The following is a 16,933-nucleotide window of genomic DNA, read 5'->3' on the forward strand; positions in this document are numbered from 1 at the left end:
TCTGTCACATGGATGACATGATATACTGGATGGGTAACAGTGCTATCAAGCTTTACAACATACAAACATCTATGGGCAGTGAAATTAATTCTCTATTAAATATTAATACGTTCTGAATTTAGATTGGATGATGTTTGATAAAGTTAACTCTATGAAGGACCTCATCATGTAAATTAAGCAATAAATTTGGGTATTTTCATCAGTCTTTTTCAGCAACTCCAAAATCTTTGTGTGATACTTACTGATGATTTTTGCATCATTCCTTGAGGGACTTTGATCAAGCAATAATTCAGGCACTTTCACCATGTGGAAAATAAATATTCTGAAAAATCAATACATAGCTCATGAACACATGAAACAATTGAAATCAGTGAAAATCAGAAAAGGTTCTAGAAGATGTGTTCCTCTCTAATTAAACACGTGAAGTTCAAATAAGATACCTTCCTTCTTCCATGGGAAAAATGTGTTGCAGCACTTCTAATGGAAAGTTTTGTAACAAAAGCTGCTTTTCATGGTTACTGTTTTCTGAACAGACCAGAGTTCACATCCATAATAAATGGTAAAATAACACACCATATAAAATTTTTGTTTTTCAAATCTTATTTTTCTGCTTTCTTATGAAAGTCAATGCAATTTCAGCTATTATAATCCTGATTTCACATAACACAAAGATGTCCAAATGACTTTCAGCTTGTAACTGGTAGATGAATTTACAAATACTTTGAAAGCAGAAATTGACAGAGGTTAATAGATTATGTTAGTATCCCCATTTTCATAATCAGCTGTATCCCCAGTGCTTAAATATCTAATACATAATGGATGGTCAATAATAATTGAGCTGAAGGAAGAAGAGGAGTTTAGGATGACTACCAAATATATGACCTATGTATAGGTGAATGCTGCTACCATTGGGACAGAAAAAACAAGAGTGTAAATGGAGAAAAAGAAGTTCGTTTCATTCAGGTACACAGATTTCTGTGGGAATTCTTAAGTGGTACTATCCAGAAGGCAGCTAAATATATAGGTCTAAAGGTTAAGAGAAAGGTATGGAATAGATATTTTTAAGGCCTCACCATATAAATGGTAGTTAAAACTGTAAGTCTGGGAGAATATATGGTATAAGATGATACAGAAAGTAAAATCTTTGGAAAAACCAACACAGGCGTGTATGGAAAGGGAATGAGGAAGAAATGAAGATGAGATTCTAGAAGGAAACTGAGAAGGAACAGTCTGGGAAGCTGGATGAAAGTCAGGAGAGAATTATGTCCCAGAAACTGAGACAGGAGAATTTTAGAAAGAATGTGGTCAACACTGTCAAATTATACAGACTAAAAAGACAGCTTATGACTGACAAGGGATCTGTCAGTCATAAGACCATGTGTGATGTTAGTAAACAAAGATTCAATGGAGTGCATTTTAAGTGCACTACAACGCACGTTAAGCAGCTTAGCTGTGAAGGGAAGGGCATAGGGGGATTAAAATAGTGATGGAGAGCAAGAGAAAATTTTGCTGAGTCTTGTTTATTATGTGCACGAAAATATTATCACATGATTGTGTCTAGCTCTAACTCCATTCCCTCCACCCAAATCGCTGTCTCTGCCACTCACTCGCTACCCAACTCACCCCAGCCACATACTACATGTGCCTCATTAGTAGCCTGGTATACATGTTTCTAAATTTTCTACAATGCTTACAAAATTTTACACCAATATATGTACATATACAAATATTCTATAAACAAATGTGTACATATGAAACATACATATTGATTTTTAAAACATTGTTAATTTTATACCAATGAGACATGATTATTCATCTTGATTTTTCTAACTCACCAATATTTAATGAAAATCCCTCCAAGTACAGCATTTAGACATATTTTTTCATGGTTGTATTACAGTCCAAGGTATGGCTATATACTTTGATTTATGCAACCATAAATGACAATTTTTTCTTTTGCCATTCAAAATAGTGCTATAATAAACATGGGCTATTTATGTACTCATCACTCAGCTCCAATAGCCATCAATCATGGGTCAATCCATATTCTATATTCATCCTACCTCTATATCATTTTGAAGCGCATCCCATTCATCATATTTTAAACAAAAATATTTCAGTATGTATCTCTAAAAGAGCTTTTATATTTTGCTAGCTTCTGTTTGACTGTTTTTTTCAAAAAGACTGTAACAATTCACATGCCTTTCCTTTCCCCCTCCTCCTATTAGTTAACCACTTTTTTAAGTTGTTGGCCTATTCTTCCATTATTTATTTTAAAATATATAAAAATATACATATTGACATACCTTTAAATCCTTAGATGTCTGTAATGATCTTTCTTTTACCCTGACAGGTGAATAATACCTTGGTAAGATACAGGATTATGTTGCAGTTTTTCTATCTTCCACTTTTGCAAGTTAGAAGTCCAATGCCAAAGTGAAAATATTTCCTTGTAGGTTAACTTGTTACATTCAGAACTAAGGAATTTGACCAATATATGCCTAGGAGTGTGTGTGTCTGTGTTTTCATCAATCTTTCTGGAATTCACTGAGATTTATAATTAATAGACTTCTATTTGTATAACTGTGGACTATTTTCTACCTGTTTCTTTTCCTCTTACAGACCCATTAATAACAATTATTCACATGTTAAATCTGTTAGGTCTCCTAGATCTACTCAAGTCTTTTATCTTTTCTTCAGGATTCTTTTTCTGTATTTTTGCTGTGTTGTGAGGATTTAACTGATTTTCCAATCTAATAATTTAAGACACAACAGTGATCACTCCTCATTCAATTCATCTACTGAGTTGTCTAGTTGTATAATCATGGTTTTTTTGTTGTTGTTAGCTCTGAGTCTTTTTGTGCTATATTTGAATTTTCTTAAGTGCTTATTTTTGTTGTTGAAGTAATCTGTTTTCTCTAGTAGTTTTATTTAGCTGGGTTAACATTCTGTTTGTTCAAAATGATTGTTCTCTTGGTTTCGATGTAACCTTGGAGGGTTGTCCTTCTTCATTAACTCATAGCAACCCCACATTGGAGTAGTCCAGGGGGCAGATCTCCTGCAGCTGGTGAAGGTAAAGTGGGCTTCACACCTGTGCCTGTCGGTCACCAGGAAGAAGCCTGCCTGTTGTTTGATTCTAGGTCTTCTCAAACTTTCTCAGTCTCAGCAATGAACTTGTCCTATATGTTAAGCTATTCCTTGAATTTGTGGGAGTTAAGAGTCCTGGCATAATCCCTAAGGGCCAGTAATTCTTCTCCATCAATTCAATAAATATTTATTGAGCAACATCTATGTACAAAGCACGTAAGGAGTTTACATTTACTGGAGAATGAAAACAGATACTAAAAAGTTGTCATTTTTATAATTTTGCCTATAGTTTTAGCTCCATTCATTAACATTACCACTACCAAATATTGTTGTCAACCCTTCACCAATGTTATATTTTTCCCTCTTTAGTCACCCTTCTGCCTCTGATCTCCTCTTTCTATAATTAGTCCCACTTTTGGATAGGTGATAGTTAAGTGGAAACTCTGATCATTTCCTAGGTGAAATAAAGGAATTATCGCCATTGCTGGTCCCTTCTCAAAACTATTTTAAAAAGAATCAGTTTCCACCCCTCCAAACATATAAAAAATTTCTTAGTATTAAACACACACACACACACCCCGCCCCCGATCTTATAGAGGCCACTTCACTAAGTTTTGTATAAAATTCCCCCAGAGAAATATAAATCACCTATTAAAGACATTTAATTTTTTTTAGTCTTGCCTATTTTTTAAAGTTTGATATGCCTTTTAAGGCATTAATTTTTTTTTTTTCTATAAGTGCTTCTTTTTCATTTCCATACAATTTATCTCTTGAAGAACCCAAGATATTTGACTTTCCCAGTCTGGATTTTGCTTGGTGCAGTTAAGTAGGTTCCTCTGATTTTGGAATTTCCTGTAAATGGCAGCTGGATCCTGAGGAGCGAGGAGTGGTAGTGTAATGCATTCTTTCATCAAGGAGCACGCGATTTTTTTCTCTTTTTATTTAATGTTAGCAACTGTTGATGCTTAATTCTAAGATATATTAACTAACTAGGGGTTGTGAAGCAGTTAATTTTTTCCTTGTCATTTTACCTGGATATTATTGAAACAAAACAACAAAAAAAACCAAACAAACCCATGTCTCACCTATAATGAGGCTGCTCCATGATAGAATTCATATAACTAATTTATTTTTTCTCTTTTTGTCTAATTTTTAAGATAATACACTAGTTTTCCAATAGTGATAAATTAATTTAAAAATTTATCGCTATAGACTGATGGATTTAAACATATTTAATGGGTTTCAAATCTTTGCAATGAATATTCTTATTGAATTTCAAATGATTCCATCTTTGGCCAGTGGGAAACAGGTCTAACTTGTCTCCTAAAACCTTACGTTAGTCTTTGATAGCTTTCTTGAAATGTGCAATGACAAGATGTTCCAAGCTCATCTTATCATACATTTCCTGCCCCAGTCTTAGAATCATCTATTTTTTCTAAGAAGCACTGGGTTTCTTTTAGTAGAAAATATCTCGAGATTATAATCTCGGCACTAAGAATGATTACCGCTATGGTCTTAGCCACTGCTTTTAGTTCTTTTCAATGGTCAAAGCAAGTAAATTGTATGTATTTGTATGTATTTTAAACTGTTTGAAAATAATTTGACAAAAATTAGACTAAAAAAATACTAAACACTATATATTCTTTATCTAGAGTTGCTTATTAATGTTTTTTTACTCGTTTTATAATTTGCTTTCTCTGTGTGTGTGTGTGTGTGTGCGCGCGTGCGTGCATGTATATATACATATATGTGTGCGTGTATTTTTTTGTTCCTGAACTATATGAGGATAAATTACATACATCATGGCTCTCTACACTCCCATATACTTCACAGTGAATATTTCCTAAGAAATAAGTGTTTCTTAAGACATAAGAATATTCTCGTCATCACAGTACAGTTGTCAACTTCATAAATTTACAGTGCTAACACTAATCTAGTGTCCATATTCCTTGTTAAATGATCTATAATGTCATTTTAATTTATTCTTCTCCAGTACAGGATCCAATCTATAAGCAGGTATTGCCTTTTTTATTATCTCTTTAGATAGTCTGGAACATTTCTATTGCCTTTACTGGATTTTCATGACACTGACATTTCTTTCACTATTTTTTTAAAAAACTAAACCATTCCTTATGATTATGCATTCTCTGCCAAAATGTTACAAAAGTCTAATTATATCCTTTTCACAGTATCACATCTCAAGGCATATGATACGCATCTGCCCCTCCTCTGATGATGTTAATTTTGATCACACAGTTCAGGTGCTGCTGGATTTCACTACTATGTAAGCATTGCTTTATTTCCCTTCTCTCTTGTAACATGAAAAGGCAACGTAAATACCTTGCTCTTCATTAAAAAATTTCTCCTAGATTTATCAGCTATTAATGATTCCTGCCTAATAATATTTACTTACCATGAAGGGTATAAATGATCAGGTAAGAGCAGGGATTGACTAAGAGGGGGCATAACAAACTTCTGAAGTGATGGAGATACTCTATCTTAATAAGATTAAATTATACAGGTCTATGCATTTCTCAAAACGCATAGAATGTTTTAATTAAGAATTATTAATTTTGCAAATGTAAATATTACCTAAAAAAGTCATACATAAAAATTGAACTCTCTGGTTAATGAAATGCATGCTAAAGCATTTAGAGAGGTCTGCACCTTATTTTGAAATGAATCAAAAACTAAGATAGACTGATGGGTAGATATATATGTGATAATGTAATAAAGGAAATATAGCAAAAAGTTAACTGTAAAATATAATTGGTGGCTATAGGGTGTTAACAGTAAATTCTTTGAACTGTATGTTTGAACATTTTCATAATAAAATATTGGGATTTTAACTTGCATAGCAAAAGAAATCATTAACAAAACAAAAAGGCAACCTAATGAATAGGAGAAAATATTTGCAAATCATATGGATAAGCGGTTAACATCTAAAATATATAAAAAACTCACACAACTCAAAAGCAAACAAACAATCTGACTGAAAAATGTGTAGAGGATCTCAATAGAAATTTTTCCAAAGACATACATATGACCAACAGGTACAGGAAAAGATACTCAACATCATTAATTAAGGAAATGCGAATCAAAACCACAATCGATATTTCACACGTTAGAATAGCTATTATCAAAAAGACAAGAAATAACAAGTGTTGGCAAGAATATGGGGGAGGGGAGGAAAAAGAAGAAAACCTTGTACACTGTTGTTCGAAATGCAAATTGGTGCAGCCACTATGGAGAACGGTATGCAGATTCCTCGAAAAATAAAAAATAGAACTACCATATGATCCTGTAATTTCACTTTTGTGTATTTATCCAAAGAAAACAAAAACACTAATATGAAAAGATATATGCTCCCCCATGTTTAGTACAGCAATATTTATAGTAGCTAAGATATGGAAACAAGCTAAGTATCCATAGATGAATGAATGGATAAAGAAGATGTGGTCCATATACACAATGAAATACTATTAGGCCATAAAAAAAAAAAATGAAAATTTGCCATTTGCAACAGGCTGGATGGACTGGAGAGTATTAAATGAAATAAATCAGACAGAGAAAGACAAATATCGTCTAACTTAACTTATATGTGGAACCTAAAAATAAAAACCAAGCTTACAAATACAGAGAACAGATTGGTGGTTGCTAGAAATGAGGGTAGGGGGAGTGGGCGAAATGAGTGAAGGGGGTCAAAAGTATAAATTTCCATATAAAATAAGTTATGGAGTAGTAATGTATAGTATGGTGACTAAAGTTAATAATACTGTATTGCGTATTTGTAGGTTGCTAAGAGAACAGATCTTAAAAGTCCTCATCACAAATAAAAAAAATTGTTAACTATGTATAATAATGGATGTTAGCTAGACTTATCAAGGTGATCATTTTACAATGTATACAAATATTGAATCCTTATGTTGTATACCGGAAACTAACATAATGTTATATGTCAACTGTACCACAATTTTAAAAAAAGTAAAAGGTAAACCCTTTTGCATCAAAACTAGAGATGCTGTTCTATTGCGTTCTGGCAATGACTGAGACTACGTGAGTATGATTTGATTTTTATTCCCTTACACATAATAATATAATAGCAATGTTACCTAATTGTTTGTAGGAATTCCTTAAGATTTTGTGGAGATATGACTAGTTAAGACTTATTAAATTATTTTTCATTGATTTTTGCCTGAAATATGGCGAATGCTTTTAATCTGTATTCAAAAAAACCCTCTTCAATACAAAGAAGTTTTTTTTTTTATATTTTAATTGTTTGTGGTTTATAAAAAAAAAGGTGCCAAAAGTTTTCCGAAATATGACTTTGGACTGTTCCTTTTAAAAACTGTGCCCCCTATATATAATGCCACAAACTGTGCCACAATGACCAGAGCTACTTTGCCTCTCCAATTCCTCAGTATCTCTATTAAATCATGATTTTTCTCCAATTAAAAATTCCATTTTAATTGCCATCCCCTGTCCGATGATCTTACTACAAAGAAATTTCCTCCTTAAACCACCTGAATGACAAAAGTAAAAATGCAAAGGTGACTCATTAATGCCAGGAAAAGACAGGAAGGGTTTGGTTAGTAGCTCTCTAATTTATAAAAGACTGAAAAGAAGTCAGAACAGCAGTGGTGGTAGCTACTAAATGGGGAGAGGTTCTACAGTGGGCTTGAATGTAATATCAGCAATTTGTGGGGTAAAAAATCATGCAGTTAGGACAACGGCATTATCACTCCATTTACACAGAAAACATGTAGAAAATCGCTAAATTTCTAAATTCACCATTCTTACTAGCTAGTTAGCATTGTTCTAAGGTTCTCAAAGATTTTATGTATTATAAAGCCGAATGTTCTATAAAAACATCATGTCAAACAAATAAGTAAATACAGATTATCTGCAACAAACCTGTGTAACTTTCATCATCATCAGATAAAGGCACCTCTCTTTTCAGCAGCAATTCCAACTCCTCTGTTTCTGCTACATCCACTGGACGCTCACCATGTTTATTAGCTTGAAATGGATTTCCACCATGACGAAGTAACAGTTTCACTATCTGCAACATTAAAAAGTAGGAAGATTTAGACCCTTTACAGAGTGTATCATTTCAACTATTCTCTTGGTAACATAATATCCTTCTGCCAGAGCTACTTTGCCTCTCCAATTCCTCAGTATCTCTATTAAATCATGATTTTTCTCCAATTAAAAATTCCATTTTAATTGCCATCCCCTGTCCGATGATCTAACTACAAAGAAATTTCCTCCTTAAAATTTAAGCCTGGCTATTTTAGCACTAAATCTCATCATTTTTCTTCCCTTTTCATCATACATTTAACAAATTATCTATTGAGTACTTATTAATAATCACTCTTCCAAGTTCTGCCGATAAATCAATAAACACAAATAACTAGTTCTCTGGCCTCTTGTAATGTATACAGTTCTTCCTTGAACAATGCTGGGATCTGGGGCACCGACTGTCTAACTTTTGACTCCTCCAAAATTTAACTAATAGCATACTGTTCACGAGAAGCCTTACAGATAACACACAGTTGATTAACACATTTTGTATTATATGTATTATATACTGTATTCTTACAATAAAGCAGAAGAGAAAATGTTATTCTGAAAATCATAAGAAAAAATACAATTACCATATTATTGAAAAGAATCCCCATGTAGTTGAAACCCATGTTGTTCAAGGGTCAACTCTATTCTAAAGGAAGTCTCAAAGTTATTTCTTTTCTGTTTAAGGCTAATATCATTATCCATGCTCTTAAATTTTTCTCTTTTCCCCATCTCCCAGAAATTTAAACTATCATAAATTGACATAAATTTATGGTAATTTACAAAACAGAACTACTGAAAGTTAAACTTCACATCCCTTTACTTTCATGGTCCCCTTACAAGGCCCTATATCTAACTTCATATTCATTACTTGGAATTTTTTCTTAAAAGGAACTATCTCCCTTCCCACCAAATTATGTAAGCTTTGGGCTCCATAAAAGCAGTATCTGCTTGGTTAGTCATAATTTTTTTCCCTTTTGTTTGTTGCTTCTTATCCTCTTCCTTTCTATAATTTTAACCTCTTTTTGATTGGCTCCCTTCTAGAAGCCAATCTTTCCAGTTCATGACTCTTTCACCTTAAAAAAATGGCAATAACAAAAATGAAACACAGATAAATCAAGAAACTCTTCAAACCTGTATTCCCTCTACCTTAATCTCTTTCCTTTAGTCAAGCTCCTGAAAAAAAAATGTTTACCTTTGTGGCCTTTTTTTTATTGGTCCTTCACTCTTCTATCAAAAATTATGCTATCATCTGTCCTATGAAATGGGTCTTCTGAGATATGCAAAGATCTTAGCCAATAACTTTTCCTAGGGCTGTCCTTGATTCACTGTCTCATGGTTCTAGTCTATATCATCTTTTTGGAGATCTCACACTCTGTTTGAATGTGATGGCAATTATGCAATCCATTCATTCATTTTCATTCCCTTGCTCTCTCAGCCCTTTTAAAAACTTTTTTTTAATTAGTTAAAAATATTATCATTCAATATTAGTTATAGGTGTATAACATAGTGGTTAGACATTTATATAATTTATGAAGTGATCCGCCTGATTAGTTTAGTACCCCACCTGTCTTGGCCATCTTTCTTGAGCTCCAAACCCAAATATCTAAATATTCACCGGATATATTCAACTGAATATATTTGTATTTCAATACAACAGCTGAAACAAATAGGTCCCAGAGTTCATTAAACTTGCACCTTTATCTTTCATCTATCTATTTCCATTCTTGGTGACTGTTACCAAAATATATCCAGTATCTGAAGCCAGATAGCCGGGAGTCATCACTGCCTCTTGTTTTTTCATTCATATTCTACATCAAATAGATGGCTAATTGTTATTATTTCTGCTTGCTTACCATTTCTTCTGGTTTTGAGCTTCTATTCCCATTGCATTAGTGTGCTGTCATATGTAAATCTATATTATAATTAACACATTTCTCGCCTTATTCTGGTCGATTAACATTATGTGGGAGAAAGTCTTTATTCTTCTTTGTATTCGCAACACTTGACTGGTGATTTATGGTACTTAGAAAATAAAGGCATACCTTGTTTTACTGCACTTTGCTTTATTGTTCTTTGCAGATACTTTTTTTTCTTTTAACAATTTGAAGGATTATGGCAACCCTGTTTCATGTAAGTCTATTGGTGTCATTTTTCCAACAGCATTTGCTCACTTTTTGTCTCTGTGTCACATTCTGGTAATCCTAACAATATTTTAAACTTTTTCATTATTATTATATTTGTTATGATGATCTGAGACTAATAATTTTTGATATTACTATTGTAATTGTTTTGGGGCACCATAAACCATGCCCACATAAGACAGTGAACTTAAATGATAAATGTGTGTTCTGACTGCTCCAGTGACCAGTAATTTCCCTATCTCTCACCCTCTCCTCAGTCTTCCCTATTTCCTGAGACACAACAATACTGAAATTTGGTCAATTAACCCTAAAATGGCCTGTAAATGTTCAAGTGAAAGGAAGAACTGTACATCTCTCACTTTAAACTGAAAGCTAGAAATGATTAAGTTGATTAAGGAAGGCACGTTGAAAACCCAGAAAGACTAAAAAGCTCGGCCTCTTGGGCCAAATAGTTAGCCAAGTTGAAATGCAAAGGAAAAATGATTGAAGGAAATTTAAAGTGTTACTCCAGCAAATATACAAATGATAAAAAAGCAAAAAAAAAAAAAAAGCCTAATTACTGATATGGAAAAAGTTTTGGTGGTGTAGATATAATATCGAACCAGCCTTAACATTCCTTTAAGTCAAAGCCTAATTCAGAGCAGGGCTCTAGCTCTCTTCGATTCTATGAAGGCTCAGAGAGGTAGGAAGCTGCAGAATAAACATGTGAAGAAAGCAGAGATCAGTTTATGGAACAAAACTGTCTCCATTAACATACAAGTGCAAGGTAAGTAGCAAGTGCTGATATAGAAGCTGCAGCGAGTTATCCAGAAGATCTAATTAAGATAATTAATGAAGGTAGGTACACTAAACAACAGATTTTCAATGTAGACATAATAGCCTTATATTGGAGGACAATGACATTCAGGATTTTCACAGAAGAGACTTTCAGAGAAGTCAAAGCCTGGCTTCAAGGACAGGCTGACTCTCTTGTTAGGGGCTAATGCAGCTGGTGACTTTTTAAGTTGAGGCCAATGCTCATTTACTACTCCGAAAATCCTAGGGCCCTTAAGAATTATGCTAAATCTACTCTGCCGGTGCTCCCTATATGGAACAACAAAGACTGGACGATAGCAAATCTGTTTATAACATGGTTTAATGAGTACTTAAGCCCACTGCTGAGACCTACTGTTCAGAAGATTCTTTTAAAAGTATTATGCTCATTGGTAATGTACCTGGTCACCCCGGAGCTCTGAAGGAGGTGTACAAATTTAACATTATTTTTATGCCTGCTAACACATCCATTCTGCAGCCCATGAATTAAGGATTAATTTTGACTTTCAAGTGTTACCCAAGAAATACATTTCGTAAGGCTATGGCTACCACAGTGATTCCTCTGATGGATCTGAGTGCGGTAAGTTGAAAACCTCTGGAAAGCATTCATCATTCTAGATGCCATTAAAACATTTATGATTCATGAAAAGAGGTCTAAATAATATTAACAGGAGTTTGGAAGAGGTTAATTCCTATCCTTATGGATGACTTTGAGGGGTTCTAGACTACAGTAGAGGAAGTGACTACAGATGTGGAAAGAGCAAGAGAACCAGAATTAGAAGTGGAACCTTGTGACTGAATTGCTGCAATCTCATGATAAAACTTTAATGTATGAGGAGTTGCACCTTATGAGCAAAGAAATTTGTTTCTTGAAATGAAATCAAGTGGTGAAGATGCTGTGAAGACTGCTGGAATGGCAAGAAAGGATTTAGAATATTACATAAACTTAGTTGAGAAAGCAGCACCAGGGTTTGAGAAGATTAACTCTGATTTTCAAAGTTTACTGTGAGGAAAATGCTATCAAAGAACATCGCATGCTACAGAGAAATCATTTATGAAAGGGCAGTCAAACTTCATTGTTGTCTTTAAAAAACTGCCGAAGCCACCCCAACCTTCAGTAACTGCCATCAATAGTCAGCAGCCATAAATATTGAGGCAAAAGATTATGACACTGAAGGGTCAGATGATGGAGTATATTTTTAATTAAGGTATGTACATTTTTTTAACATAACGCTACTGCATATTTAACAGACTACAGTATAAACATAAATTTTATATGCACTGGAATACCAAAAACTTTGTGGGACTTGCAGGTGCAGTGATCTGAAACTGAACCTACAATATCCCCAAGATACGCCTGTATATCGTGTCTTTTAAAATAAATAATATTAAACAAGATGCTGTAAATTAGGAATTTCTAACAAATGAAGGTATTTAAGAATAACACAGATTCAGTGACTAATATACCAAGACTTCTTCCTAATTTGCTTTAAAATGAACTGGTTGCTCTCTAGGTGTTTCCCAGTTGTCACCTTGGCATCTTCCTTTATCCTGCCCTTCCCTCAATTGTGTTGGATTCTTTAGATCCTTCTTCTTTTTTGGTTTATTCCCTCATTTTGTTAAATCACCAAATATAGGAAATTGAGTAAATATTTTGAGATTTTTACATGTCAGAAAACATCTTTAACCTATCCTCACTTGATTAATACGTAGTTTAGATATAGGCAGTGAGATATTCTTTTATTTAATGACCAATTTTAAAAGCATCATTCCATTATCTTCTACCTTCTTTGCCCACATTGTCCTGAAATTCCAGCACTATGTACCTTGGTTTTGATCTTTTTATATCCATTGTACTGGGCATTCAATTGCATTTTCAATCTGAAGATCCGTGTTCCTTCACTTTTGGGAAAGTTTCTGGTTTTATTTATTTGATAATGTCCTTTCTGTTCCCACCGTCCTGTCTTCTAAGGAAGCTTCTTAAGAAAAAAGAGATCTCCTGAATTAATCTTTTTCTCATCTCCCCTCCTCTACCTTTGTTGTTGTTTTCTAGTTTCTAAGAGATTTCTTCAAATTTATCTTTAACTTTCAATACTCCATTTTTTATTTCTGCTGTTATTAATTTCCAAAAAAATTTTTTTTTTAACTTCACTGACTGTTCTTGTTTAACGCATTCAAGTTCTTGTTTCATGGCTATAATAAACTTTCTTACCTCTTCAGGGGACGTTAATAGTTCTTTTGGAAGTTCCTCCTGACCTTACTGTGTCCTCCATGTTCCTATAATATTATCTACTTGTTTGGTATTTTCCATCCATATTAGAGATTTTTCTCAAATGTCAGGTGATCTTTGTCTATTCACATTTAAAAGTAAGGCACTAAAAAACTTATTGAAAGTTATGCAGACATGGGTTGAACTTGTTGAGAGATGGACTTCATGCTAGTATAATCGGACTGGGTCATTTCATCAGACTCTCCTATCCTTGGCTAGTTCAGTTTCTTGTGGAGAAATCTTTCAACTCATGCTTAAAACAATAAAGCCTGTCAGCATTCTGGCTGCTGAAAGGAAGCTGGGTCTTAATGTTCAGCAGGTTTTACCTAATTAATTTACACCTTAATTCTTACCCTCAACTACTGTGGTACATTGGTACAGAATATATGGTTTATACTTGCCAGGAAATAAACCTCCAATCATCTGCCTGGATTGGGAGAGGTGCAATCATCTGGCTATGTAAGGTTAGGAAGGGGATATAAAAATCGAAAAGATTTTATGCTCTCATTTTCAGTCCTATTTCAACAGGCACTTCCAGAAGTACCCAGTGCCATTCAAGAAAATTGAAACCAAAACCATGCCAACACAGCTTCAGTTTTTCTGTGATTCTGTGTTGGCGTGGTTTTGGTTTCAATTTTCTTGAATTCTATAAATCAGGAGTTGGTAAACTTGGTTTACAGGCCAAATCTGGCCTGCCAACTAAAAATAATTTTCATATTCTTTTAAAATACTCTTAAAAGGATTGATAAAGGAGAAGTAGTACAGAGGAGGATACAGGAGTAAGAGAAAAGAGAGAGGCGGGAAGAGGAAGTAGAGATGTCATGTGGGCTGCTAAAATATTTATTATTTACCCCTTTACAGAAAAAGTTTGCCAAACCCTGTTCTAGGTCAGTAACCACTCATTCCTCTAATTCTCATCTCTAAAATATTGGTCTCCTTGTTTCCTCTGCTCTTTGTCCTTGTGAGTCTATGTCCTTTAAAATCTCTCGTCATTTTAAGCATTTGATGATCAGTCAGGGACAGATGGTTCATTCAATCATGTTATAGAACCCCTAACCTAAATAACCAACACTTTATATATCATACTATGCAAAAAATTATTTATTCTAAATATAATTTCAAGTAACTTAGAGTTGCTCACAACATAGGCAATAAATTTAGAAGTAGATCAAAATGATGAGACAAGAAGAAAATAAAGATGGCTATCTAAAACAGAACTAGAAAGCAAGCTACTATGAAAATGAATATCACAGAGTACTCTGCCTTTGCAAAGGGTAGGTCAAAGATGAGGTTCTTAGTAAGCTAGGTTAAATTACTTAGAGAGGTCTTACTCTAAATAACTCAGAACAGTTTACAGAACTGCTGTTTTTATGATTCTTCACCTTAAAAATGTTTTATGGGTGGTTCAAGTTGTGAGTATTGGGAGTAAAAGAAATCCAGTTCTTTGATAGAGACGCATAATACATGGTATAGACATATACAAATGAGAGTTTCTGGTGGCTCTCATTTCTCTCCTCCACCATAAGTATGAGTAAAAGAACAAGGAGAAAATAGTTCTCAAGAGCTCTGAATTGTAACTCCTACTATCTTAGGCATGTTGGTAGGAGGAAAAGCAAAGGTCTCTTAAAAATAGCATTCTAGTCTCCCTCTGGAAAGAGACTAGAAATAATACCATTTGAGTCCTTATAAGTATATGAGTGCAAAGATCAGCTTCTGGAGATATTTCGCAGCTATGTGCAAATTTAGAAACTTGTATTTATAGAAACATGTCTTATTCATAAGGCACAATTCTTTAACATTCCATTTAGAAATCAGGAAATCTTTATCACATTTAAAAGAAAACTATTCATCTTTGATCGACTATCAATAATGGCATTTTTTTTTAAAGGGCAAAAAGTACTGTATTTAAAATATCACAGCCAGAAAATAAGTCAGTTTCTGATAAATTCTGTGGAAAGAGAAATGTACCTTAGATATTGTCAGGCTTTATGGATTAAGTCGGTAGCATTCTCTCTATCCTCAGTCAATTATCCATCCATCCATCCATCCACCCACCCATCCACCCACACATGAATCTAGGCAGAATTTAAGTGTTTCTTATGCGACAAGCGGTTCAAGGGGCCATTAACACAAAACAATACAAAAAGCCTATGTGCGCAGGAAACAGACAAGTACATTGGTAAAAAGATAATCTAGTATGTGCCAGCATATAGGTATATATGAAATGCCAAGGCAGCAGAAAAGACTGGTCTAATGATAAGCAAGAAAAAATAACATTTATAAACTATCTTTTATTTTTTCAAAATGAGAACTTTGAGAATCATGAAGAATACCTTATAAAAAATATAAATCAGAAAAACAGCATTTTTAGTTTCCAAATTTTAGTTTCTAAAATGTTTATTTGAAAAACACCAATATAAAGGTAGCCTTTTAATCTTTTACCTCTGACATTTCTATTAAAATTTCAGATTTCAGAGTGTGTTTATAAACACAGTATTTTGTTTTTCCTCCAAAACATCCCCTTTAGAGAGACATTATTGTTTGCATAAACTAAAGACTAGGAAATGGAAGGTTCAGAGGAGAAAAGTATTTTGTTCAAGATCAAACAGGTGATAAGCTGTCCAGGCCAGGACTGAATTCCTATCTATCTTCACTCCAAATTCAATTTTCTCCCCCGATAAGGTAGAGAATGTCTGCTGCTAAAGAAAAGAGAAAAGGAAGATTTCTCAGTCATCTTATCCAGGCATGCTACAGAGAAATCCACCTGTCAAAAAAACTGCAAAGCAGAGATCTTATCAATCAGGCTTTTCAGAGCTTCATTCAAATATGAATAAACAGAAGTCAGCAGAATATCTCTAATTTGAATAATATACCAAAACAGAGTAGGAACATGAAGGATCTTAGGGAGATCCATGGGCATGAAGGAAGTAAAACAAATCATTTAATTAATATCCTCGGAGAGTTAAGATGGGCACTAAGAAACTGGAACTCTCACGGGGAGACTGAGAATCCCACGTGGGATTGTTAGTACAGAAATATTCCAGGACAGCATCATCCTACAGATCTAGAGAACAATTAGTCCCAATTAGAGCAGGATACAAGATATTTTATATGTAAGGATATGAGAAATGCCAGAGGTGTATCTCAAAAACAGTGAACTGAGCAATGTGTTTGATCTTATTTAGAGGCATTTTGGAATTACATCAGAGAGATTAAGGAAGAACAAAAATAGATGCATAGAAAACTAAACAAAAAAATAGAACACGGCAATATAGTAACTCAAGTAATAAACAAAGATCCAAAGCAGAAGTACACTGAGTCTCTGTAGCAGCAATATTTAATAATATCCTTTGCAGGAGGTCAATAAATAATGACTAAAAATTAAAAAGCAAAATAGCTTGCATCTGTTAGAAACAAAGAGGTAACTACTAGAAGAAACGCCTACATTAGTTGCCTTTGACTAAAGGTACTAGAAAATGGGGAGGCATGGGAGGGAGCCTGTGGTTATCTTTATAAGCTGAGTAGTACTTTTCAGTTTTCTAAACTATGT

The 16,933-nt window shown here is 33.9% G+C and overlaps 1 protein-coding gene across 3 annotated transcripts in view; it reads right to left on the reverse strand.

The window, feature by feature from the left end:
* The window catches only part of ANKRD12 (ankyrin repeat domain 12), a 121,003-nt gene that overhangs the window by 44,438 nt on the left and 59,632 nt on the right, over positions 1-16,933 (reverse strand). For all 3 annotated transcript variants that reach the window (XM_016120904.2, XM_016120906.2, XM_016120905.2), the window contains one exon: positions 8,002-8,149. In XM_016120904.2, the coding sequence (XP_015976390.2) occupies positions 8,002-8,149 (148 nt within the window). The remainder of the gene's footprint in view (positions 1-8,001; positions 8,150-16,933) is intronic.

The sequence above is a fragment of the Rousettus aegyptiacus genome, unplaced genomic scaffold (genome assembly GCF_014176215.1).
Source record: "Rousettus aegyptiacus isolate mRouAeg1 unplaced genomic scaffold, mRouAeg1.p scaffold_m13_p_12, whole genome shotgun sequence".
In the NCBI taxonomy this organism is placed as follows: domain Eukaryota; kingdom Metazoa; phylum Chordata; class Mammalia; order Chiroptera; family Pteropodidae; genus Rousettus; species Rousettus aegyptiacus.